At 35.6% G+C, this 27,932-nt stretch overlaps 4 protein-coding genes across 6 annotated transcripts; 3 read left to right on the top strand and 1 right to left on the bottom strand.

The window, feature by feature from the left end:
- Positions 1-86: 86 nt before the first annotated feature.
- Positions 87-3,693, bottom strand: LOC133875350 (hypersensitive-induced response protein-like protein 1). 3 transcript variants are annotated; one of them, XM_062313462.1, is made up of 6 exons: positions 3,530-3,693; positions 2,375-2,612; positions 1,614-1,734; positions 1,320-1,411; positions 1,139-1,235; positions 87-661 (listed from the first exon to the last, which is right to left on the bottom strand). In XM_062313462.1, exons 2-6 carry the CDS (start codon positions 2,561-2,563, stop codon positions 297-299), a joined length of 864 nt encoding a protein of 287 aa, XP_062169446.1. In that variant the 5' UTR covers positions 2,564-2,612; positions 3,530-3,693; the 3' UTR covers positions 87-296. The 3 variants fall into 3 exon arrangements, with proteins under 3 accessions (XP_062169446.1, XP_062169444.1, XP_062169445.1); XM_062313460.1 differs by having other exon boundaries at positions 2,375-2,587; positions 3,530-3,692; XM_062313461.1 differs by lacking the exon at positions 3,530-3,693 and adding an exon at positions 2,688-2,845 and having other exon boundaries at positions 2,375-2,587.
- Positions 3,694-11,814: 8,121 nt separating this feature from the next.
- On the top strand, positions 11,815-13,235 carry LOC133875441 (uncharacterized). The gene is made up of 2 exons (XM_062313576.1): positions 11,815-12,107; positions 12,576-13,235. Exons 1-2 carry the CDS (start codon positions 11,964-11,966, stop codon positions 13,017-13,019), a joined length of 588 nt encoding a protein of 195 aa, XP_062169560.1. The 5' UTR covers positions 11,815-11,963; the 3' UTR covers positions 13,020-13,235.
- Positions 13,236-17,471: 4,236 nt separating this feature from the next.
- Positions 17,472-18,917, top strand: LOC133875143 (zinc finger BED domain-containing protein RICESLEEPER 2-like). Its single transcript, XM_062313161.1, has 4 exons — positions 17,472-18,092; positions 18,195-18,453; positions 18,565-18,774; positions 18,862-18,917. The coding sequence occupies exons 1-4, from the start codon at positions 17,472-17,474 to the stop codon at positions 18,915-18,917; spliced, it is 1,146 nt and encodes a 381-aa protein (XP_062169145.1).
- Positions 18,918-25,564: 6,647 nt separating this feature from the next.
- Positions 25,565-27,677, top strand: LOC133875193 (homeobox-leucine zipper protein HAT5-like). The gene is made up of 3 exons (XM_062313226.1): positions 25,565-26,001; positions 26,563-26,957; positions 27,056-27,677. The coding sequence occupies exons 1-3, from the start codon at positions 25,863-25,865 to the stop codon at positions 27,509-27,511; spliced, it is 990 nt and encodes a 329-aa protein (XP_062169210.1). The 5' UTR covers positions 25,565-25,862; the 3' UTR covers positions 27,512-27,677.
- Positions 27,678-27,932: the final 255 nt, after the last annotated feature.

The following is a 27,932-nucleotide window of genomic DNA, read 5'->3' on the forward strand; positions in this document are numbered from 1 at the left end:
ATTCTGTTAGCTCTTTTTAAAGAATAAGCACATTTCCTCTTCTTTCTCATCTTTCATTTGAATAAAGACATTGCACAAGATTCAAGTTTCAGCATGAAGAACACTAAAAAAGTTTCCAGACCAGTGTAGCCTATAGGATAGGAACATCTTCAAGCCTCCTGTCTATAGTGATAATCATAATTCACAGAAGAATTTGACATTAACATCAACATTACAACACGCCAGAAACTTGCAGATAAAGATCAACATGCATCGAGTTCATTTTAACACACTTAAAAGGCGTAAAAATGGAAAATCTAACGCTCCTGGGTAGCAGAAGCCTGAAGAAGTCCTTCACGAATTTGAGTCGCTACGTCACGAACGGCACCAGGTCCATGTGGGATGAACACAGCAGAGGATTTCGAGGAAGCGCCGATTTCCTTCATGGTGTCAAAATACTGTGTAACAAGTACCATGTCCATAACATCCTTTGCAGTGGTCCCCGGCACATTAACAGAGAAGCCTAGCACACTGTCTCTCAAGCCATCCACAATTGCTTGACGTTGGCGAGCAATACCCAGCCCAGACAAATACTTAGACTCAGCCTCCCCCTCAGCTCGCTTAATTTGCAAGATTTTCTCAGCCTCTGCCTTCTCATTAGCTGCCACCCTCATTCTTGCAGCTGATAATATAATGTTTTTCAGAAAAATATATGCATGTGAAAAAAAAAGGAAAATTAAAATACCATCTTCCCTTTAAAATAGGGTGCACTGACTTGACAACATAATGGAAAGCATTAACAAATGGACCGTCCCCAGAACAGTTCAGCATTCTTGATTTGCATGTGGTTAAAATAATGTAAATTCGTGAACCTGCCGCATTCTTATTTCCAGGAAACAGCATGTTCTGTAATCATCTAAGTAATACTAGATTTAGTTGCTTGGTAAACCATTTGACAGGTTACCACCCTGGCAATCTTCTAGGCCAAGAACTTTATACATTAAACGATGACAACTTTATGAGATGATATTGAGATTTATCATATCCATATAAACACTGAGATGGGTTAGAACTTAGATAGCAAAGCAACAAAGACATCCAAAGGAATGGAGGAAATCAGAAGCAAATTAATGCTTTGTTAAATGGTGATGAAACATACCAGCATTGATTTCATTCATTGCTCGCTTCACATGCTCATCTGGTTCTATATCAACAATGAGTGTTTGTACGATTTCATACCCATAAGCAGACATAGCCTGTAAGCAATCACGAACAACAGTTTCACAAGTTCAATATAAGCTCCATGATATTACGTTACAATTGATCGATGGGAAGTCTACCTTTTCAAGTTCATCTTCTACAGCTTTGGCAATTTCATTTTTCTGCTCAAAAGTATCATCCAAGCTGAGCTTTGGGACACTAGCTCTGATTACTAATTTAATGGAAAAGGCAACTCCATTTAGCTGATAATACTTATGACAAATAAAATTAAACTATAGAAAAATGTAAAAGATACTTAACAAAATAAGTAATTAATTACAGATGAAGTACAGGATATACATTTATATACATAAGATATTATATCATGTCATATGCATGTCACTGTAATATACAGTAGGATATTTGGTTCCTACCATCAAACACATAGGCTTGGATTTGACTTCTTGTGTTGCTGAGTTTGTAAAAGGCATCACTTGCCTTGTCTGCCAGAGCACGGTATTGAATAGATGCAACGACATTGACAAATACATTGTCCTGTAGAACAAATGATCACAAAAAGCAATCACCCCAGATGCTACTTCCCAGGCACATGTAACAAGCAACAACAGCCTTACCAAAGTAATTCCTTCTAAATTATCATTTTTTTTTATATAAAAAGGAATTTCCTCCATTGAACTCCAAAAATAAAAGATTAGCATACAAAAGGCGCTTCGATAGCACTAAGAAAACAAATCAACCTTCATTAAAACAGCGTAATTTAATAGTTAAAAAAAACTTAGTATATGCTTTGAGCATGCTCATATGGACACTCTATTTTGCCTTTTTCTGTTTTCTTTTCTAAGGCTAATAACTTACATGAGCTGTAAAATTTAGTTTCCCTGGTTATTCTATGAGAATTTTTCTACATATATTGGGGGATTTAATGTAAATCAAAAGGTTATCATGCTTGTTTTGAGTTCTGAGTGTGACATAACAAGGTAAGAACAGATGGTATCAGCAGTTACCTCAATATGGATGCACCTAGGCAATACAGAGGAAATTTTCAACTATGCTACAAGGAAATAATAAGATTATTTAAGAGAAAAAGTTGCCTTCGCTAAATTACAGATAAACAAACAAGCATCACACATCCACAAAGGTTTAATCATCTCCATAGTTATGGACATTTACAAACCTTTGTCTTGGTCTCACATCGCACATCCAATTGCTGCAACCGAAGAGTGAGATGGCCAGCAATCTGACTTCCAAGGAACCAAGGCAAGCAATGGCATCCTGGCTCAAGCACTTCGTCAAACTTGCCAAATCTCTCCCTGATAGCCACCGTGGATTGGTCAACTTGTACACAACAGAACAGATTGCCCATCTTCTCTTCACGATGTTGTTATCTCTAAAACATATGCAGATAAATCAACCTTTCACAACAAGAACACAGGAAGCAAGAAAGTTCATTTTTACTAAAAAAAGAAGAGAGACAAAGAGAGACTTACAACTCAAAAAACAAACAAAAGGCAAGGGAAGAGAGCAAGAAAATGAGTGTGAGGTAGATAGGAATGACAAATCAAACAAACTAGACTTTGATCACTTATATAGACCCCAACAAGATGATGTAAGAAACCTTTTTAACAATAGCCAAAATCAATGTAAATAAAATAATTTTTCTTGTATCCTATTTCATACTCTAGAAAGGTAAAATTTCGAGTAAACCAATACAAGGAAGTCAAAAAATTAAAACCCTTATGCTTATCTGCCATAGACAGCCTTTAAAATGGAATGATCTGAGCCGTGCCCACTACTGCCAGGAAGACAGCTTTAACTCTATAGTTTACTATTTTTTAAAGAATAACAAATAAATAAATAAAACCCTTTAAAAAATAAAATTATTAATAAAATCATATAGGCATATACTTGGTATAAAATTTTGTTTTGGATTAACAGCTAATTGTCAGGATAAACATAAAAAAAATATTTTTATGCAGCTTGCAGCATTACAAATAGTCTCCATCGTGATACAACCTAGAAAAATAATACTATTATATAGCAGAACAACAAAGAACTAAGAGAATTTATAAAAGAAAACGACATGTTGGGTTCTTGGTAAGCGTGATCATATACATTCCCATTCATAAAAATCATCAACTGCACATTTCACAATAAAACTATAATCATAAATCATTCATAATTCATAATTCATAGTCCGTAAATGATAATGAAGGAAAAAAGAACCCTTTAAGAAAGAAAGAAAAAGAGTACGTTGTGAAGCGAAAGAAAGTCCCACGAAAAACCCACTTGTGATATTGGATTGAAATGAAAGAGAAGACAAAATTCTTACATGGATTTGCTTTTCTCGCAACAAATTGACCCTTTCAAGAGGAGGAAGAGAAAGACGGCTGTGTTGTTTGAGCAGCACGCAGAAAGGTGATAACCGTGGGTCGTTCTTTCGTCTGAGGACCTAACGCTGGAAGGATTCACGAACCTAGGCAGCTTTGCCCGCACGAAACTGGCCCACGCCTATTGATGTCAATCAGGACCCCACAAAATTCTTGATTAAAGTCTATCCTCCACGTCAGCGGCACGTCTCTTCTTCCTATTGGATAAGAATAGGTTTTCCTATATATATATATATATATATATAGGAAAATGATGGGTTGCCGTCCTCCAACCGTCACTTTTTAATAAAAAATTAATTTTTAATAAAAAAGTAATTTCTGATGTTTAAAAATTATTATTTTTATTAAAAAATGACAGTTGAGGGGCAGCAAAACGTCCCCATGAATTACAGCTCATATATATATATATATTAATTATTGATTTTTTTTTTTTTAATGAAGATTGATTTAAAAGTATATCCACAATGTCACACATAAATTAGTTATTAAATTTATAGGATAATGAGAGAATACACTAAAGCTTTTATCAAACATATTTCACGAGAAAAATATATATAGACTTAAAGTTGGTTTAATAGAATTTATAATTAGCCAAAAATATATTATATCTACTAAAAATATATGCTCTATTCTAAGACTTAGTTTAAATAGACTTAAGCCTTGTTTGGTATGCGGAATGAGTATGTTAGAGTATATATAGATTACTCTGAAGTTAGGGATTTGATAAGAATTGTATTGCCTTTGATGGAGAAATGATTCGTAGAGAAATGAGTGTAGGGATCATTTCTCCTTGATAAAAGGATTTGATGATATTGAATCACCATAAATTAAGGGATTTGATTGGGATTATATTTCATCTATAAGCTCTATAAATAGAGTATTTTTGTATTATAAACTCATCAAGTGAATTAGAGTATAATGTAAGCCTTTGGGCTTTATCTTATAGACATAGATCATAGACCGAACCATGTAAAATTTATTGTTTATATTTTGTCATTCCATTCCTTTTCTTTAATTTCTTTTAGGTTTATGTTTTCTTTCATCAAATCATTAATTCAATGTAATATAATCTTTATCAAAGGCAAAACAATTATCATCAAATCCCTAACTTTCGGGTAATCCATACATACTCTAATTGGTATTCCATTAGGAAAATGGAATAGTTATCATATTCCTTAATTTGGTGACAAAATATATGTCATAATTAGAATTGAATCAAAATTTCTAAAAAAAAACTCCACGTGATTTTTTGTTCTTTTCTAAAACTCAAATTAATATATATATATATATATATATATATATATATATATATATATATTGTTGAAATGTTGTTGGTGCCGGCCACCTACAGAAGAACTCGTAGGTGGTATGACCACCCTCAGTGCCTTCGAACTTGACTAGCAATTCAATATTTCAATTTTTATTTTTATTTTTATTTTTTTAAAGGGTTGAAGGGTTAAAATAAAATAAAATAATTTTTCTTTTCTTGGAAAACGTTGTCTATTCCTTAAGGAATGATTATTCCTCTAATTTTTTTAAAGGAATATGTATTCATTTTCATAAAAGGAATAATTATTCATAGGAAAACGTCACTACCTAATAAAATAATGGTTATTCCATAGAAATAATCATTTTATTTCAATGGTCTATTTTGCGAACCTAACGGCCCCAATATTATAAAACCGTAGAACATGGACTTTTAATGTAAAAACAACTTCTAATAAAAAGCCACTCAAAGGATGGAATAAAAATTCTTGTCACAAGCGAGAAAGAAAATTCTTCTCAAATCAATATTCAAGCCATTCTTTCCTATAGTATGAATGTTTTCCAAATGCCCAAATCTATATGCCGGGAAATTAATTCATCCATGCCCAAATGTTTTCCAAATGCCCAAATATATATGCATAGATGAGTTGGTCTAGAACAAGATTTTCAAAATCTCAAGGTGGACTGAGGAGACCTGAAATGCTTTCAATTTGGCATTGTTGGAAAAACAATGGCGGAGATTGCTGCATAATCCTGATAATTTTTAGAGAAAAATATTATCCTCAAGGTACCTTCCTGGAGTTAAAACTATGTTAGAGGCCGTCTTACACTTGAAAGAGCTAGCTTATGAACTGCCTTGATCCTTCTAAAAGTAGAATTAGCTTTATTTTCTTCGATGCCTTTACAATTATTTTTTTGGGATAATTGCACCGTTGGTCCCTGTAGTATGCCATAATTATTTTTCACTCCCTATGGTTTAAAAAGTTCAAGGGAGGTACTCGTGATATGCAATAATTACAAATCGATCCCTAGTGTTAAATTCTGTTAAAATTTTTAACAGATTTTGTCAAATGCCACGTTAGCGACACGTGTTGCCATCTTATTGGCGACACGTGTCCATCTTAATAAAAAAAATATAAATTTTAAAAAAAATAAATTAAAATACTTATTTTTTAAAAAAGATAATAATATATATAAAAAAAAATAAAAAAAAATAAGTATTTTTATTTATTTTTTAATAAATTTATATTTTTTTATTATGATGGACACGTATCGCCATTTTATTGGCGACACGTGTCGCTGACGTAAAATTTGACGGAATCTGTTAAACATTTTAACAGAATTTGACGCTAGGGATCGATTTGTAATTATTGTATACCACGAGGACCTCCTATGAACTTTTTAAACCATAGGGAGTAAAAAATAATTATGGCATACCACAGGGACCAACGGTGCCATTATCCCTTATTTTTTTTAGTCTTAAATGGTTCGTTTGGCAAAAACGAACCATTTAAGAATAAAGTAGAAAATAATATTATTTCTTTTATACTTTTTTTAAAAAAATAAAATTATATTTTATTCAATTTTTTTAAATATTTTTAAATTTTATTTCACAAAGTTAAACTTCGAAATTCGTATAATAAATTAAAATTAAATTCTGATTTTACAAAATCTTTTAGTCTTAGGCCATCTCCAGCAATGAAAGCTATAATAGCTAGTAAAAAAAGCTAACTCTATACTTTAACTACTGTTTATCCTATATTCTCTCAAACAGATTTACTATTTAACTCTTTATTTCCATTTAAATATTATTTCCCAATCTTTTTTTATTATTTTTTCTTCTCCTTTTTCTCTTCTTTCTCGGTTTCTCCAGAGACTTCTTCCCTTCACCCGGCTCTTCCTTCCCCTTCTTTCTTGTTTTCCTTTCCTCTCTTCCATTCAAAGGACATATAGAGAGAGAGAGAGAGAGAGAGAGAGAGAGAGAGAGAGATTGAGTGAGAGGGGAAAACGATAGAGAGAGACTGTGAGATGAGGGAGATCAGTTGTTGATTTTTGAGAAGGCCCGTCCACCGAGGCCGCCACGACCACCTGATCACCAGCATGATCATCACTGCCACCCATATTGGTACTGCGCACAACAATTTGTCGACGAATGTCTCGGCGATTGAAGGCCGACTCAAAAACTCCACACATCGAAGAACGATTCCTCCATTTTATCGAAAATCAGTGACGAAATGAGGCCCGATCTACACGGATCAGTTGTTGATTTTTGAGAAGGCCCGTCCACCGAGGCCGCCACGACCACCTGATCACCAGCATGATCATCACTGCCACCCATATTGGTACTGCGCACAACAATTTGTCGACGAATGTCTCGGCGATTGAAGGCCGACTCAAAAACTCCACACATCGAAGAACGATTCCTCCATTTTATCGAAAATCAGTGACGAAATGAGGCCCGATCTACACGGACCATCGACGAGAGAAAGAGAGAGAGCTTGGGAGGGGTTTATCTTTCTTATTTTCCGGTGATTTCTGAGGAATTTTCAGTAGGTAATTTCATTAAGATTCTACTTTTAATTATTGTTGATTTATGATGATTTTGGTTGGTTGTTCTTGGTCGGTTGCAGTGATCATTTGATAATGGGTGATGATTTTGGTTGATTTCGGGAATGTATTTTGGTTGTTTGCGGTGATGAAGGAGAGAAAACACCGGTTGGTTGCGGTGATGATTTTGGTTGTTCTAGAATATGGGTTTCGGTTGATTTTGTTTGATTATTTTATTCGGTAACTGATGAATAGTGAATAGGCAGCATTGCCTATTCACTGTTCACTGTTAGGAAAAAAACGTTAAAGAGGATAATCTACTAGAGAGGAAAAAAGTGCAAAAATGGTCAAATTTGGCTATTTTGGTTAAAATAGCAACTCTGTTGGAGATGCCTTTATAGACTTGGCCCCTAACTACTGGGCCTAACTATTACTTGAATAGGCCTAACTCTAAAAATAAAACATGGGCTACAACATAGCCCAACTACCATACCAGGCAATGACGGAGAGAGGGGGGGCCGGTGGGGGCCATGGCCCCCCTCAACTCTTAAGAAAAATAAAAATAAAATAAAACTTAAAGGTAAACAAAAAAAATTAAATTAAGTTATTTTATTTTTAGATGAATCAAATTAAGGTTTTTTTTTTGCTTATAGGCCCCTAGCAAGATTTTTTTTTTTCCTTGGCCCCTTCCCTTTTATCATCTTTTCAACCATTGTCAAAACTTTTTTCTTTAATAGTTCACATGTAGCAATTGACATGTCTGAGAAGGTAATAATGAAAGGATCTTTACAAAGTTATAGATGTTTTGTTCAAAGTAAACGAAAAGGGTTTAGTAAAGTAGTGCATTGGAAGAAGACAGGTGTGGATTTGAGGAGTCACAAGCTTGACCAAGCTCGATTTTTTAAGAATGTGTGAAAAAAATAACTGAGACTTTTTTTCTTTTCTTTTTTTTTTTTTGTGAAGAATCTTTGGACAGCGGTTTTCTTTATTTATTTATTTATTTTTCTTTCTAAAAACTCTTTTTACTTTTGCTTATTGTTTTTTAATTTGAATGTTATAATAAAAATATCAAAATTGGGTTATGTTTAATTTACTTAAAATTTGCATTTATATATATACTTTAGAAAAATGCTACACATCATCCTCTTGTCCTCCTAAAATTGATGTGGCTCTTAAAATCACCATTGGATCAAAATCTAATAGTCATATATCAAAAATTCAATGGTGATTTTAAGATCTACATCAATTTTGGGGGGACAAAAGGAGGACAAAGGGATGATGTGTAGCATTACTCTATACTTTAACCCTACTTAAGAAAAAAAATTATTTGGCCCCCTCTCATTAAAATGTCTGGCTCTGTCCCGAATACCAGGTTTGTTACAAAAATCTACAGGTAAGTTCTAAAACTCCAATTTATAGTAATTTGTGGAAGATGATCTAGAAGATTAGAGCTCTATGGTGGTTAAGAAGACCTTTTATGGAGGGCATGTAACAATTGAGAGCAACTTCTGTCAGGTCATGGCATAAAACAAGGGTTTTTTGCCCACCAATAACATATTGGCACGTCATCTCAAAATAAAAAATAAAAATAAAAATAAAAAACTCAACAAACTCAAGTGTTGTTGAAACACTGGATTATAACAATTGTTTTGCCCCATTTCTCTCTCAGACAAGTTGAGAACAAAGAGACCACACCTACCCAAATCCACACCATCACAGTCAGGCCGGACACTGCCGGCACCGCCCAAGTCAGACCACGCCACCAACGCTCTTATCGGACCACGCCACCACTGACCAAGTCGGAACACGCCGCCACAACAAGGCCAACCCCAAAGCCACTGAATGTTGCTCCTCTGACGTGGGTATGGACACTTCTGGCATCGCCCAGGCCGAAAAACGCCACAAACACCCGGTTCGGAACACACCGTCACAGCCAGGCCAAACCCAACGCCACCGAACGTTGCTCCTCCAATGTGGGTCTGGATGTTGTGGGTCTGGACACTGGCTGCACCGCCCAGGCCGGAACACGCTGCCAACGCCTGTGCTGGACCATGCTGCCACGCCACCGAACACTGCTCTGCCAACATTGGTCAGTTGCTCTTCCACCTACGGTTCTCTAATTTTCCTTCACTTTCCCTCACTTTGTCGCTCTCCAAACAGAAATTGCATCAATGGTAAACGTTGAAGAGAATATGAAGAAATTAGATGGCAGAGAGGGTATTTTTTTTTATTTTTTTTTTTGTTCTTCTTCTAAGCAGTGATAAACGATGAAGCAATCAGATGCAGATCGAGTGTTTTGATTCTATTTCATTTTTTTTGTTCTAAGCTCACGTGCCAACTTCTCATTGGTGAGCAACAAAAAGCCTAATTTCTGCCATGACTTTACACAAGTTATGGCCTTGGCGATATTATGTGGATATGTCCATCATCAACAGCCGAATGCAATAAAAAGAATGAGGAAGATTTGGAGCTAATGGCTACAATTAAAAGAAGAATTTGGCTCCTTAGGAATATTAATTTTATGGAGGTGATGGTACCCACCCTTCTCAATTAGTAAGAAGCTCAAAAGAATTAGTAGATGAATTCATAAAGCTTCACACAATCAAGAAGACTATGAAGAAAAATCAAGCAACTTTGAGTGATAAAGGTAAACATGAATGGAACAGTAAACAAAAAAAAGAAAGAAAAAAGATTGGTGTGGGTACAATTTTCAAAGATCGCGAGGGGAGTGTGTTGGCATCTATGTATTCCACAAGTCATATATATCCTACCTGGTAGTAGCTAAAGCTTTGGTAGTATGAAAGGTGATGAAATTTTGTAGAGACTTGCTGCTTCAACATGTCATATTTAAAGGAGATGCATTAGAAATAATACGTACTTTGCGGAAGGAAGGACATTGTTGGAGACAATACTGGCAATTGATCGATGATGCAAAAACTATGTTGAATTGTTTTCAGTCATAGTTGTTGAGTGCACTTGTGAGGTGTTCTCAAATTGGCTAAGATGTAAGAAGAGTGAGTTATTTATATAGCATTTGTTGGGCCCAATCCCATATGCTTAAGCTTTTGGGTTGTGTGATGTCTCAACATGCTATATAATGGGCTCACTAAAAAAGGACTTTCCTAGGAATCCCCAATAATTAATATTAGAGCCATGGTTAGTTTCTTAGGAGAAGTGTCTGGACGCGTTTGTTTCTGCCCGGTACGCTCGACACTCTTGAAAATGTAAAAAAGACTCACAGGCGAGGGGGAGTTAAGTCAATGTGGAAGAGAATTACAAGTAAGGAGGAGATTGTTGGGTGCAGTTGTGAAGTGTTCCCACATTGTTAAGATGTAAGAAGAATGAGTGATTTATATAGCATTTGTTGGGCCCAAATCGATATGCTTAAGCTTTTAAATTGTATGGTGTATGTCTTGACATGCTTTTATAATGGGCTCACTAAAAAATAACTTCCTTAGAATTAAGCTAGGCAATTTTTGACACGATTCGCAAACCCGACATGAACACGACGGGAAAAAAATAAAGTTTGGGTTTGGCCTTATCAGGTTCGGGTCATAATCGGATTGTTTATAATTGTGTTTGGCGGGTCAACTTGCGAGTGACCCACCAAACACGATTATGATCCAATTGTTATTCATTTTTTTTTTTACGTCACTTTTGGTCCAAGGCAAAACCCTACCCGCATCACTTTACTTTTCAGTGTTTTCACTTCACCATCTTCACGCCGCACGCCTCCCCTCCTTGGCTCCTTTCACACTTTCAGTCTTCCACCATCACTTTTCTTTTCACTTCACTGTCTTAACTCTTCACAGGCACAGCCGCATAGCTTCACCTTCGGATTGGATGTACTCACGACTTCACACTCACGGCTTCTCGCCGTTTGAGGTTTAGCGAATCAGCGGCTCAGACACTCAATGCTGTGTCTTTTTGAGTTTTTGGTTTGTGAACTTGGGAGCCCTAGATTTGGTGTTTTTTTGGCTGTGAACACGATTTCCCGTGTGATCCGGGTTACAAGTTTTGACTCGATTAATAATCGAGTCGAGTTCGTGTTAAACTCGATTGTGTAATCGGGTCAGTCAGGTCGACACGAACCTGACCCGAATTGCCAAGCCTACTTAAAATCTCCAACGGTGGTATTTGTGGCACATCTACAAAGTGATACACTGTCTACCGAGGCGGCTATTCTTCAATCTTTGGAGCAAGTTTGTGTAAAAGCTTTATATTAAAAAAGGAAGACATTAAAAATCTTTGCTTTTTATTAAGAACTTTGAAAATTACATGCCAAGTAATCACAATACAAAGTTAAATAGAATTTCAAGATAATAGATCGCATTCCGGGATAAAGCTATCACCAATTTGATTGGCGGATAGCATACAACTATAGAATATATAGATTACACTCACAGGAGTACTCTTGACCTTTTATCTCAACGTCCACCATCCCACGTGGCAGTTCCCTTCACCAAGAGAAATCTCAATTCTCAAACAGAGAGACAGCTCTGGCCTCTGGGAACTTTGAAACTCTGTGTGTGTGTCTCTCTCTCTCTCTGTGATCATCCATTAATGGCGGTCACTGCACCCTTTTCAGCTGCGGTTTATCTTCGAGGGCTCGAATCCAACCACTTCCTATCCTCTAAACCTCCCTTTGCCCGCGTTTTTCCGGCCAGAAAATCGCTCACTGTCGTCGGCATGGCACCCAAAAAGAAGGTACTGCCTTTTCTTTTTGTCATTTCCATTTCCACGAGTATCCTTTGATTCATGTTTAGCTGTCGAGAAAATTCTGGGAAAGAGATGGAAAAATAACGTCTTAGTTTTGTATTTTCTGCTCTTAGATTGAAATATGGACATGAAAAGGCTTAGGAGTGCTTAATTTAGGCAGAGGATTACACAAAATTCATTCATTCTCATCCATAAACACAGTCCATATCATCCCATATATCAGTTTAATTCCTTACAAAATTCCCAAAACCCAAAAATAGCATTACATTCCACTTCAAGATTGTGTTTTGTTGTATCCATTGTTTTTCCGCAGTTCATTGATAACCCAACACAGCATTGGAGTCCTTTTTATTTTCTTGGCAGCCAAACAGGAAGTAATCGCATCCATTGTATTATTAGATTTTAAAAATTTTCCTAGAAAAATTAGCCCATTTCAACCAATAAGAAAAAGCGCAGGTGAACAAGTTGGACAACGACTGGGAGAAACAGTGGTTCGGGGCGGGCATATTCTACGAAGGGTCGGAGGAAGTGGAGGTGGACGTGTTCAAGGAGCTCGAGAAGCGAAAGGTCCTGAGCAACGTGGAGAAGGCCGGCCTTCTCTCCAAGGCAGAGGAGCTGGGCCTCACTCTCACCTCCATCGAGAAGCTCGGGGTGTTCTCCAAGGCCGAGGAAATCGGCCTGCTCAGCTTGCTTGAGAAGGCCGCCGGCTTCTCGCCCTCCGCTCTCGCCTCCGCCGCGCTACCAATACTAGTGGCGGCGCTGGTGGTCATCGTGGTGATTCCAGATGATTCTGCGGGGCTGGTGGCGGCGCAGGCCGTGCTAGCCGGGACACTCGCGGTTGGCGGTGCTGGCTTGTTGGTTGCTTCCCTTGTCCTCGGTGGTTTACAAGAAGCTGATTAATTTTCTTTTTCTTTTTCTTTCTTTCTTTTCTTCTTCTTCTTCTTCTTTTTTTTTTTTTTTTTTTTTTTTTTTTTTGTCTTTTAATTTTGTAGTGAATGTGGGTTTTTTTTTCACCAATAAATGTAGATTATGGTTCGCTAATAGTAATATCTGCTGAGATTGGTGAATTAGATAGGAAGAGATGTATAGAGATGAATATATTGTCTATTTTTGTAATTGTATAGATTATGTCATGTTTCTTATAGTTGCACTCGCATTTAGGTCCAATTAAGAAACATATATATCTACTATGAAGTATTTAAAGTGGATAATCTTAAGGGTGTCAATGAAATGAGGGTTTTTTTTTTTGTTTGATCAATGTTATATACTACATCATTATCTCATTAGGCCGATATAACAAACCCCAAATCAGATTAGTGGTGGGGGTGGACCGATGGAATTAAGATTTTAGAGTTTTGGATAACAAACTCCAAATTAAGAGATGCGGAATGATTTTCTAATATATGTTAAGATATGCTAACTTTTGGGCTACGTTTGGTACATTGAAATTGTGATTTTTTAGGAATAAGAATGTGTATTACTAGAAATATAAGAAATTGGAATGTAATGACTATTCATATTCTTTTGTTTTGTGATAACACAAAATTGACCAAATTTCTTCACTAGAATTGAATCAAGTTTCTTAGAATACTTGAATTCTAAAAGTTATTTCATAAAAAATTATTATTTTTACACCCCAAAAATAATGTTATTATGCGACCTATGAGTTTTTTTTTTTGTTTTTTTTTTTTAAAAAAATACTACTCTATTTCTCAATTTGTTTTTTTTTCTTATTTTAGGATAATAGCTCTTCAAACGGAATAGTTATTCCATTCTTATCTACCAAACATGAGCTAGGTGTACATATTCACAATAAGTTAGTGAATCAATTAAGATGAGTATAAAAATGAAAATACACTCTTGAATCTATTACAAAAGTGAATCAATCTACATTTTTTTTTTTTTTTTTGTATTTTTGTTAAAATGAAAAAAGAAAAAGAAAAAAGGGGACCTAAGCGAGCATTGCCGATTAGTTAAGGATGAGTATTGAGGGCGGACAAGCATTTTGATTGGTTTAACCGTTTAAGGTTCATTTTGTGCTATTTGGTCTCTGACAAAACAAAAGAGGCAAACTATGTGGAGATGCGAGGTATCAATCCCTGTTCCTCTCGCATGCTAAGCGAGGGCTCTACCATCTGAGCTACATCCCCACTTGATAACAAGGATACAACCAAAAATAGTTGGAACAATTCAAGCCAGAAACCAAACTTATTTTACCAGTTCATTTGAATTGGAGAGGATCCAAATATATTTTACGGTACTCTTCCAAATCGAATTAAGTCAAACCCAAAAAAATAATATAACTGGACTGAAACAAACATAGCCACACTGCCACACTCATAATCATTCACATTACTAGTGGTTAGACCACTGTGTTAAAGCTAATTTCAACCGCACTATCTCTGTATTATTCTACACTGATCTTTCCTAATGCAGAAAAAAAGAGAGAGCATATAATCCACAACAATGACATATCTAAAATGGTTTGGATTTGCATGGCTTCTTGAATTGTATAATTAATGGCCATTGCCATTGCTTCTGATCAGAAATGAAGGCCAAGAGATCCTTATGACTTGTAAAAGTTAATGTGACTTGTGTCTTTTCTCATGTCTGGTATTGGTAGAGCTCCAACTTGGATTGAATTGCTTCGTCTTTGTACTAGAAACTACTTGTCTTTTGTCACAGTGTGTAGGGGTGAAAATAACCGCCCGCAATAACCTCCCGCTAACCGCTAACCGTCCATAACCGTTAACCGGATAACCGTTGAAACCGTCTAAAAACCGGTAACCGGTAACCGGTAACCGCCTTAAAAAGGCGGTTAGCGGTTTTAAGAAAGCCGTATAACCGGTAACCGGCTTTCCTATTATATATATATATATATATATATATATATATATATATATATATATATATATATATATATATATATATATATATATATTTTAAAAAAAATTTATATATAAAACGACGCCGTTTTGGTGTTAAACACCAAAACGGCGCCGTTTCATTCAGCCTAACCCTACACTAGTACACTGCAGTGCGCACTTATCCGGTCCTCGTCTCGCGCCGTCTCTCCTTTCTCCCGACTCTCGTCTCGCGCCGTCTCACTGTCTCAGACTCTCAGTGGTCTCACTCGACTCACTCGGTCACTCCTCACTCGGTCTCCACTGACTCTCCGAGCCTCCGAGGTACCTTTCGTTGATTTCAGAATTTTATGTTTAATTTTTATAGTTTATTTCTTTCGCTTATTAATTCTCCTGGGTCTTTGAATTTGATAATTTGTTATTTTTTTTTTTTTTTTGTTCTTAACTATCTCAGATCTTCAATAATCGATATTGTCTCTTTTGTGGTGTTCAATTTTCCAAATATATAGGGTTGACTTCTAGGGTTTCTTTTTCCGTTGTTTGAATTATTATTGTTTTGATTTGTTTTGATTTGTTTGATTTGTTTTAGTTTCTGTCTTGGTTTGTTTTTGTTTTAGTTTTTGTTTTGATTTGTTCAAACAATTAATTAATTAAGAAACAAAAACAATTATTAGCTTAAAAAAGAATTCATCTTCTTAGAGGCCAGAGAAATCTTTCTGTGGGTCTTGGTGGATTCCTGGGTAAAAAGAAACTGAGAAGAGATTGTGAGGATGTTTCTGAGAAATTCCATCCCATTTAGTGACTTCTTCTTTCCATTCTCAGGTTTTCTCCCGCAAAATTTTGGCTTCTTTTCCTGGAAGACACGGTTGATTGGACCGTTAGTTTTTTTCTCTGTTTCAAGTTTCCTTTTTTTTACCGTAAAGGTCGGGTTTTTTTTCTTAGCTTGTCCATGGAAGATCTTTAAAAGAGATCACTCACTCATATTCATTTATATATATATATATATATATCCAACAACAAAGTTCTAAAGAAGCAGCATGAAATCACATTCAAAGATATTAGTCATAAATCATGATACACTCATGATTCTAGCTAGTCAATCAAAAAAGGAATCATTCAATTCCTTCCTACTCATTAAAGGGACTATATATGGTTTCCACTCTTAATTAACCATTTTTTTTTCCTGGTAATATATATATTACATTGATCATGTAATTAACCTCAATCACGATTTAATTTAAACTGTCCTAAACAAAAATTTGGGTAAATTTTTTTTTTTTTTTTATGATTCCTAATTAATTAGAATTAGAGCCATGGATCCTGCCAATTTAAAAAGCCATACATATTTTACCTTCTCAAAAACACAAATAACTGTGCTTCCACCAAACGAGAAATATCCAAACTGTACAATAAAATGAAATGGCAATTAGAAGCCAAGATAACATTTTTTTTTAATGCGACAATAACTAGGAAAAAAATACCAATAAATAATTTTGTGTGTGTGGATTTTCTTTATTGAATGATGTTTTATTCTAGTTAAACTAATTACTGGTTATTGGTTATTGGTTATTGATTATTGGTTCATTGATGATAAACTCGGGCTTCGATTGCTTTATGATCTAAATTTCGATTGCTTTATTTGAGATGATATTTCTTTTGTTTTGAGGTGTGATTCTTATTCCTTTCGGTTAAATAAATTTTATTGTTTATCTAATAACAGATGTCAGACATTTTGAGTGATGCAACCACCCCTATTATGGTAGATGGCAATTCTGAAACACCTTCCACTGCAAATATTGAAAGCCCCACACCTTCCAGTTCCCAACAGTCACAATGTAAAAAAACACCTGTGAATCAATCCATTGTGTGGAGTCACTTTAAAAAAGTGTAACCGATCGATAAGGAAAACCCTAAAGCTATGTGCAACTATTGCAATAGGTTAATAGGGTGTCATTATAAGAGGAATGACACTTCAGCCATGATGCACCACCTTACCTATAATTGCCCAGACTCTCCACTTAAGAAATCAAAAGATTCAAGACTACCCAAAAACCAAACAATGTTGCAAATGTCATTCAAGAAACCGGTAGAAGGTGGTAGTGGTAACCAAATTGGATTCATGAAGTATGATTCAAACAATATAAGAAATTTGATTGTTCGGTATTTCATCAAAAGTGAGTTGCCTTTTAGGCATGTGGAGAGTGATGGGTTTAGGGAATTGATAAATGGAATTGAACCTAGGTTCAAAGTGCCATGTCGTATCACTTTACAAAAAGATTGTTTGAAATTGTATGAAGAAGAAAAGCTTAGGTTGAGGACTTTTTTTAGCGGTAAAAGGGTATGCATCACTACCGATACATGGACATCCCTGCAAAATATAAACTACATGTGTGTTACCGCTAGCTTCATAGACTCTGATTGGACGATTCATAAAAAAATTCTCAAGTTTAACCAAATTCCCAATCATAGGGGTGAAACTATTGGAAGAATGATAGAGAGTGCATTGACTCAGTGGGGGATTGATAGTGTGTTCACTATTGCAGTCGATAATGCCTCAGCCAATGATGTGGGGATTGAGTATATGAGAAAGAGGATGAAGAACAAGAGTCATACTGTTTTAGGAGGAGATTTTCTTCACATGCGTTGTGCCGCTCATATTTTAAACCTTGTTGTGCATGAAGGCTTGAAAGACTTAGGTGACTGTGTTACTAATATAAGGAACGCAGTGAGATATGTGAGGTCTTCACCGGAGAGGATGTCAAAGTTTAAAGAGTGTATAGAACGGGAAAAAATTAAATGTAAAAACATGGTGTGTTTAGATGTTCCAACTAGATGGAACTCTACATATTTGATGTTGACCACTGCTAAGAAGTACCAAAGAGCTTTTGACCTATTGGGGGAGGATGAGCATAATCATTTTGTTGTTCCTCAACCTATTGATTGGGAAAATGCTAGGGCATTTGCGACATTTTTGCAAACTTTTTATGAAGCTACATTGAAGTTCTCTGGTTCAACTCATGTCACTTCCAATTCATATTTTTTGCAACTTTGTATTATTCAAAATACTTTGAATGATGGTTGTCTCAGTGAAGATGAGGTCTTGAGTTCTGTGAGTTTTAGTATGAAACAAAAATATGAAAAGTATTGGGGGACTATGGATATGATCAATTTAATGTTGTATGTTGGTTTTGTTCTTGATCCACGCAACAAGATGAAGGCATTGGTGTTTTGGTTGAAAAAATGTAATGGGCCTATGTGGGCGGATCAAATAGAGGCAAAAGTGAGAGACTTCCTGAATCGTTTAATTGAGCAATACAATAAGTTTCATGGGAGGGGAGTAGGGGAGTCATCTAACATTGTTGAAGATACAAGAAGAGTAGATGTCAATCCTATTTGTGGTGATGGAGATAAAGAGACACAATATAGGAATATGTTTTCCCAACACCTTGTCGCAGAGAATGACTTGGAATGTAGGTCGGATGTGGATCAATATTTGTTGGATGGGTGTGAAGCAAATATTATAGATTTTGACATCTTAAATTGGTGGAAGGTTAATACACCAAAATATCCTACTCTCGCAGCCATAGCTCGTGATGTATTGGCCATCCCTATTTCCACCGTTGCCTCTGAGTCTGCCTTTAGCAACGGAGGACGTGTATTGGATACCTTTAGGAGTTCATTGTCTCCGCTTACCGTTGAGGCCTTGATTTGCACACAAGACTGGTTGAAGAATCGCCCAATGATCTATGAGGAAGTGTTTCAGGACTTTATGGAAAGCTATGATGAACCTGGTAAATTTTTATGAATTAGTTATTTATAAATTCATTTCATTTACTTTTCATTATTTATTTATTTAACTCAAACTTTTTCTATTGTAGATGGGCCTAAGAATCATCATTCTCATTCAATGACGACTGACACATCTTATTCCTAGAGGAAGGTTATCATTTTTTGACTTGTCATTATATTTATATTACAATGCAATTGCTTAGTTTGTCAATTTTTTAAGTTTATAATATTTATTGTTGTTATCTCCACAGGATTTTGCTAGAAGACCGAATAGGAGTCGTGTTGTTATTTCCACAAGATGGTTTTGTTCTTGAGTATGGACTTATGGACTATGGATATGGTTTGATAATTGATGGGTGTGGGTGTGTGGACTTTTGGACTATTTGGATATGGTTTTTTTTTTTTATGTTGTGAATCAAACAATGTTGTGAGTGTGGGTGAGTGGACTTGTAGACTATGGATTATTTGAATATGATTTGATTTTTTGATGTTGTGAATCAAACCATATTGTGAGTGTGGGTGAGTGGACTTGTAGACTATGGACTATGGATTATTTGAATATGGTTTGATTTTTTGATGTTGTGAATCAAACCATATTGTGAGTGTGGGTGAGTGGACTTGTAGACTATGGACTATGGATTATTTGAATATGGTTTGATTTTTTGATGTTGTGAATCAATTCATATTGTGAGTGTGGGTGTGTGGACTATGAACTATTTGAATATGGTTTGATTTTTTGATATTGTGAATGTAGGGGTCTAAGAGGTGTGTTGATAGTTGACTTGTGTTTTGAATATGGTGTGTCCACTATGAACGCATAATTGCTTGCAAATTGATTTTATGTAAACGCATAATTGCTTGCAAATTCGTAATTTTGTATTTTAAACAATAGCCTAATTTAACAAATTGCATAATAGAAAACTAGTAAAAAAAAAAAGGTTCAAAACAAAACAGGTCCAATAGCTAAAAAAGAAAACAAAAGAACCCAAAAAAAAAAAAAAAATTGAAAAACCGGTTCCCGGTTACCGGTTGGCGGTTATTTGAAAACCGCCAACCGCCTAGGCGGTTGGCGGAGGCGGTTAGCAATTTTTGCTAACCGGCTTTTTAGCCCTAACAGTGTGGTTGCATCACTTGCATGAATGAGGACAACATCTTCCTATCATCCTATGGAAAGAGACATGTTTCTATAGACTAGTATTCTCGATCCGTGACAGGGGATCGAGAATACTAGAATGTTTGTAATAATCCCATCAACCCCAGAATATTCCCTTGCTACCTTTTAATTCTCACAACAAAAATATTAACAAACAATCTAAATAACACTTTTCAAACCAAAAATAGAAGAAAAACACCCCCAAAACACATTGACAAACATACCTGGTTTCTGCATATATGATATATAGTAGTTCCAATGTTTGCCACATGTGGCTTACAATCCTAGTTTCTGGAAGTGGTTGGCCACTTGGAGTAAAGTTCAAGATGTGCTAGATTTTGGCTGGCTGAAAGCACGTACATGTTCTAATGGCAGTTCCCCATTTAATTTGATCACATCTTGCAGAATCAACAATGAGAAGAAAACGACTGAAGAAAAAAGAGCAACATGAATTGGGTGTTGTTGTGAATTGATTTAGTACGTAGAGGTACAGCTTTAACTGGTCGGTGACGTAGAAAAAAGTTGTTCCAACCTAAACCTACCTAGCATAAAAAAAGAGATTTAAACAAGCAGATGATTAACCAAGATGACAGGATTGAAAGAGATTTAAACCCTGCTGGAGTAATGCTAGGGAGACTCTCAAAATACTCACCCACCATCTCTTAGTTGGCGCCACCCAACAATCCCCAACCACCTGATTTGGTGATTACAACAACCACCTAATAGGAGATCGAGATCGATCTGGCAACCATGACCATGACTACCAAATCACACTTCGGGGGTGGTCACACTACCCTTGGGGTGGCCGATCACCCCTCTCAGAGTGGTTGAGCACCCATGGAGACTCGGAGAGGCTGGGCAAATTTTTTGAGCTAATGTGATGGTTGATTTCTTTTTGGATCGGAGGCCTGACATGGTAGTGCCACGTCAAAAAGTGTAAAAGGTAAGAGTAAAATGACGGTGTCTTTATCATTTTCTTAAACTCAAAGTATATGCAAGAGATTAACATGTCTTTCAATCCCAAAGTATATGCAAGGTTCACGGTTTTTACAATGTTACTCTTTATACCCTTCTTTCATACTTATTTCATTTTGGTTGACATGACATATTATAAGTAGTTTTTTTTACTGGCTTATATGTAATGCCACTTAAAACTTGTTAGTCAACTAATATAAAATGGGTATGGTAAATGGGTTATTCTTTTATAATTAAAAAAAATATGAATCAATTTTGATGCAGGAAGAGCCTAAGAGGTGTGTAAATTTTAGTAACTTGTGATTTAATTCAAGATCAATATAGGTCACCATCAGGAAAGAAGTACACTATGTTTAGGCCATGGACCATTTCTGCAACAGAGTAAGCTTTGGGCCGTAGCCATTGGAGAGTAAATGGTGTTTGTTTGTGGCCACTCGTACGGCCAAAAATGAGGGAAACCAACAAATCTTGCACCTCAATAAGCCCAATATGTGGCAGACTAACATTAGAGTATGGACCATTTGGACCATAATGCAGGGTTAGGTCCTGGCCGCTTGTTAAAAACCTGTTGCTTTGTAATAATAGGTCCAGTCCTGAAATGTTTTCTGTTGTGTTTTCAAAATTTTATTTTCAAAATTTAAAGAGTAAAAAAAAAAAAAAAACCATTACATTTGGATGTATTGGTTTTTGTTGTCTATTTTATAGATCAAAACATGTTTGATAACAGAACATTTGAATGCATGACTGCATAACTCCGTGGCCGTTAGACCCGCATAGCAACCACCGAGTAGTTGGTGGTTGCGAGATCTATGTGGCAGTGAAATATGTAAGGGCGACCATTGTGTGGCCGACGAATCTACATGGCAGCTACCACGTGGTTTCGTGTTTGAATTTGGTTTTAAAACCAATTCCCAGTGCCAAACATGTTTGCTTCATCTTTTGAAAGCATATATTTTTCCAAAGGCAAAAATATATTTTCAGTAACATCTTTTAGAACCAAGCATGTTTAAGGGTAAGTCAGGATTGAAAAAACCAAAGGAAACCTAATCGTGCTTGAGCTTGAACTTGTATGGTCACTTTTCAAAGCATATGTTGACAAAACAACGTTTTAGATGGCGGTTTGATATTTTTTTTAAGGAAGCATCCCTACAAATAACCTAATTGTGCAGGTAATTAAGAAGATGTGAATTGTCATAGTGTGGTCCATTGAGTTTCATTCAAGTTATATGCAAAAGCAGGTTGGCCCAAACATCGATTACACACAGGATAGTGCAATTGGGAATTATCACTCTAATAACATGGAAAGCTACCAAGATTCAAGAAACGTTCATGTTTTGACTTGGATTGCCGAATTGCAGGAGGCATTGCCAAGAAAATGGCCGCCGATTTGACGTGATCAATGCAGACTGAAAGTAAGGGATTGGAGCTCTTTACAATTCCCTATCCAAATTGTAGAGAATTAGAGAGGAGAGTCCCATTGTTTTTCATGCTCAATTTGAAGAGGGTGGTTAATTAGCTTTCTTGTTCAATTTAAGTAGTCATAATCAAGGTTAGTAATCGCGTGTTCGAATCTGCTTGCAGTAGTAGTTGCATGAACCAGATACTACTCAGCAAGGGACTTTACCAATTTGCGCCTCGGAGGAGTTGTGGTGACGGGCTCGCTGTTTAGGCGACAGCTATAGCTAAAACCAAATATTTTATAACGGGTGAGAAGCTTTATGGTAATGCCCAAAGATAGTAGTTACAGTGGTTACCCCTTCCATCCTTCTTTTCTTTTCTTTTCTTTTATTATTTTTTTTAAAAAAAGAGGGGGTCGGAAACTCAGAGATATATATATATATATGCTGGACAACTAACAAGTGTGGCATGACAATTACGCATCGTGATGGGTAACACACATAACACCTCATTCGAATTGGCCCAAATAAAGAGGAGAGGGGACCTTTGTCCTTGTAGCTTTGGACCATTGTTTTTCATACTCTAATTATGAAAAGAAGAGGGGACGGGCAATTTCACATGCACACATTTTTCGGTTCCCTATATTAATTCTAAAATTGGGAGAAAATCATCAATATTTATTGCATGCAATACAGACAATTAATGTGGGAGAATAAGTAAGCCTCGCATACCTCGACTGGTATGCAGAGCTCACTTATCCTCTTACATTAACTGTCCTTATTATATGCAATACGATCAATTAATTGCACCCGATCTCAATCCTCAGTGCAACAATCCTATTATAACTCTCATGTCGCGTCCTTCATAAAGTACCCACCCACAATAGTAACCCAAGTTTGAGTCTCTATATTGCATTATACGTTCTCTTCTTCCGTCTCCTCCCCAAATTACATTTAAAGGGGTCTCTAATCTTTATCCTCCTGTGTTTTTTATTAAGAGGTAGTTAGTAGAATAGTGAAAATAATGTTAAAAGAGTAATACTAATAATTCATACTTATTTTATATCGATTGACATATTATATTTTAAATTTTGTTAACAGTCAACTTCCAATTATCTGTATAATGCAAATTTTAGAATAACTCTACAAAAAAACCAAATTGGGTCGTGTTTGTTAGAAGTTTCGTTTTAAATTTAAAATGCAAAATATAATTTTACCTCTACGTCACATTAAAATATATATATTTAAAAAAGAAAAAGAAAGAGACTCCCAAACGTTTGATTAGTGATAAACAGGGGTAAAATAACTTACTCTGCTCGTCACTCTTCATTTAAATAAAATTATTTTATTCTTTTTATTAAAAAAATTATTTTTTTTATTATAAAAGTCTACTAAGAAACGATAAAACGTCCTCGAGTATCATTTCACCGTTTGAAATAGTTTCATATACTATTTGACTCATTCTTTATGTCCACCCATTACATTAATGGGAGAAAAAGAATATACAATACTTTATGTATATCCAAGCAACTCTCAGGTGAGACCAAACAAAAATTTTAAAATGCTGATTGGACAAGGATGGGCCCACGGTACATGGGGTGTGAGCCAATGGGGACCCGACGTGTTGGAAGCCGAGCCGCGCGTGAGCCCCAAACGGCGGTGACCGAGTCAGGGAGACGGTGATGATCTGTCGGTACTTAATTCTCGAGCTTAGCCAATGGCCACGCCCCTCGCTCACCTCCGAAAGCGACTGATTGGACAGGATTCCTTTGTCTTCTTTTCCCCTATCTCTCTCTCTCTCTCTCTTCGCCTCGTTGTCATGCACAGATACGGCCATACTCTCTCGCACTTATCAATTTTACCCCCCTTTTGTATCAGCCTCTCTATATTTATTTCATAGGTTAATCTTACTAGAAAAAAAAAAAAAAAAAAAAAAAAAAAAAAAAAATTAGCCAAAATCTACTATATATTGTTAAGATAGAAAAGTAATATGGATTTAGTCTCCATTTGGTCTAGCGATTTTTTTTTTTTTAAAAAAAAAATAACAATGTTAAGATAAAGTCAATGAGAACGTGAATTAAAAAAAAAAAAAAATTAAACATTTTAATAAAATTATAGTTTTAACCTTTTTAAAATCAGGTCCTCTTTTCGTGTTTATATTTTTATCTTTTTTAAACATATTTTATTTTTGAATTTTTGTTTAAAAACACACGTTTAAAATGTATGTATATATATATATATATGCTTTACGATAATTCTTATACTCATGTTAAGCTTGTCGGCATAAAAATTTAAAGGAGAAAGTATATATACCTTTTGTAACTAAAAAATAATTTTTAATGTTCTTATTAAATTTTTAATTTATGTAATGTCCTTCCAAACTACAATTGAGGTCCCTTCTTATACAAAAAATAAAATATAATAAACGACAAAATTACCACCGATAAGAAAAGGAAAAAAAAAAAGAAAGACAAAAAGAGCCATAAAAGCTAGGAAATAGGATTATCTCAATTTCAAGTAAAATAAAAAATAATTGATTCATGGTTTAGATTATTTCACAAATATATTAATATATAGAGAAAAAGTACATATATGCTCTCCAAACTACCATCTAATTGTTAATATTCATTCCCAAATAACTAATTGTATCTCAACCCCCTTAAACTACAAAATAAAAAAATAAAAAAATAAAAAATAAAAAAAAAATTGTCACTAAGATCATCAAAAAGAAAAGTAAAATGACCATGAAGTTTTTTAAATAAGACAAAAATGTCTTTATAAATTTGAAAAGAAATTAAAAAATATATATATTTTTAAAAAAATGAAAAAATGAAATTAAAAAAAAAATCGTTTTTTCTTTTAATTTTTTGTTTTTATATAATTGTAAGAATTAAAATTTTAAATAATATTATAAAATAAATACAAATAAAATTTCTGACAATAGGAAAAGGATTATGATATGAAAGCTCGGTTATCTTTCATTTTGTTTTAGTAAAGTCATGTCAAGTGACGTTTAAGTTTATTGATTCAAAACCTTTCATGGTGAAACAACAGAGTATTCCATGTAGACTTTGATGGTTTTAGCTTTGGTTGAAGCTTGCAAGTTTCAAAATTCCTATTATTCTATGCCTCTTTCATCATGGAAAAAAGAAAAATTATAAAAATAGCACAAGTCTCCCTCTAGCCAGGAGGGGCATCATAGTACTTTTAACCATTTCCACCCTCTGCTTATACCCCCATCAGGCTCTGCTTTCAGAGAAAAGTGACTCTTCTCTCTTGCTCTGCTCTGCTCTGAGACTGCAAGTCTGCAACTAGATACTACTTCCTCTCCAACTCTGTTTCACTTTCTTCCCAAACCGTGGTCAAAATCCTCTGTTTTATTTGATTTTTTTTTCCTTATTCTGAGTGATGGGTGTGAGCAGCCGGTGCTCCCATACTTCCCACATCACTGAGATCATCATCACCAGCTTCTTCCGCCACAAGCCTTAGATTCTTGCACGAAAACAGTGCCGTTTGATTAGCCTAACCCAGATGAGAAAAAACTGATCGGGTCTTAGAAAATATTATGGCGGGTGGAAGGGTCTATAACAGTGCTAGTAGTGGTGGTTCCAGTTTGAGTGTTTTGTTTCAGAATCAAAAGGCTTCTTGCGCTTCTGAGCCTCTTGATTCTCTTTTCGTTTCTGGGTCTTCCCCTTCTTTCCTTGGTATACTCTCTCTTCCTGCTTTGTCGTTTTTTTTTTTTAATGAACTACTACTAATATGGTGTTATGGGGGATTTTCTAGTCTTGAATTCGATATATTTGCCTCTAATTTTGCTTTGACTACATGAAAGGATTTCACTTTCGTCATGGCCAATTGATAATATCATAGAATTGCATTCATATGACTGTTTTTCTATTAAGTTTTGATAGTGGTGGATATATGGTTTTACTGATCAGCCTTATGTTGGCTTTGTAATCCAATTGCTAATTACTTGATGTGGGGTAATTTTTATTTTACTTTCTTTCTTATAGATTCAAACAACCCAACTATGTTTATATCGTAAACAAAGAAAGAACACGCAAGAAGAGAATTTTGCCAGGATTCTCCAGAATTCCAAATATTTGGACATCAAATGTTAAAATGCTATGCTAGCCATTCAAGAATTGGTTTACAATTATTTTTTTTTGTTTTGTTTTAGGGATTGAGTAAATTTGGTTTTTTTTTTTTTTTTTTTTTTTTTTTTTTTTGCTTTTTTATTGAAGTGTGGTATGGTCCTGTTTCAGGTTCAAGATCTATGTTGAGCTTTGAAGGTGTTCGTGGAGGAAACGGATCAAACAGGCCTTTTTTCCGCTCGTATGATCACGAAGACAATGGAGACGAGGACTTGGATGACTATTTTCAACAACCTGAGAAGAAGAGACGGCTAACCGTCGACCAAGTCCAGTTTCTGGAGAAAAGTTTCGAGGTGGATAACAAGCTTGAACCCGAAAGGAAAACCCAGCTCGCAAAGGACCTTAGCTTGCAGCCTCGTCAGGTTGCCATTTGGTTTCAGAACCGCCGGGCTCGGTGGAAGACCAAACAGCTTGAGAAGGATTACGAAGTTTTGCAAGCTAGCTATGACAGCCTCAAGGCCGACTATGACAACCTCCTCAAGGAGAGGAATGAACTGAAAGCAGAGGTAAACATAGTACTCCACGATTCACCACCTTTTCTTTTGAATTGTATTGGGATTTGGAGACACATGAATTTGTTTGCTTTGTTTTTTAATTTTCGCAGGTTGTTCTTCTCACGGACAAGCTGCTCGTCAGAGAGAAAGAGAGTGGAAGCTTTGAACCTTCTGAGACCAAGAAGTCATCATCATCCCAGGAACATCTGCAAAATCCGGTTGCTGCTGAATCGGTTTCTGAGGGTGAAGAAGTATCCAAAGTGTCAACAGTAGGTTGCAAGCATGAAGAGATTAGTTCAGTGAAAAGTGATATATTTGATTCAGACAGCCCACATTACACTGATGGGGTTCATTCTTCACTGCTAGACCCTGGCGATTCTTCGCATGTTTTTGAACCTGACCAGTCGGATCTATCTCAAGATGAGGAGGATAATTTGAGCAAGAGCCTATTGCCTCCATACACCTTTCCAAAGCTGGAGGATGTTGATTACTCCGACCCGCCTGAAAATTCGTGTCATTTTGGATTCCCTGTTGAAGATCATGCGTTTTGGTCCTGGTCTTACTGAGTTATCGATCTGTGGTATATATAAAAATATATCTATCTATCTATCTATATATATATGTTTCCTCTGTTTTGGTTTAGAGCATGGTAATGGAGGTAGATGTTCATGTAACTATGTAAGCAAAGCAATAAATTCGAGCATGGGGTGGTGGGTTTTGCCTCTTTTGTGATTTTTGTTTGTGCCGGGCTTCTTTGAATCTTTGTGTTCAATGAAATTCTTTTTTGCTTCGGAATGTAATTAAATAAAAAATAAAAAAAAAGTTGCTGTAGATTTTTTTTTTTGATCTGAAATTCTTTTTTTTTTTAAAAAAAAAAAAAAATTCTATGGGGAAAGAAAGTTGCTGGTGAACTAACACCACCTTCACTAAATTTCCATCCTTTTTGTCCCGGTGGTTTCAGTTGATAATCGGGGCCATAAACAAAAC

This window comes from Alnus glutinosa, chromosome 8 (assembly GCF_958979055.1).
Source record: "Alnus glutinosa chromosome 8, dhAlnGlut1.1, whole genome shotgun sequence".
NCBI classification, from domain to species: domain Eukaryota; kingdom Viridiplantae; phylum Streptophyta; class Magnoliopsida; order Fagales; family Betulaceae; genus Alnus; species Alnus glutinosa.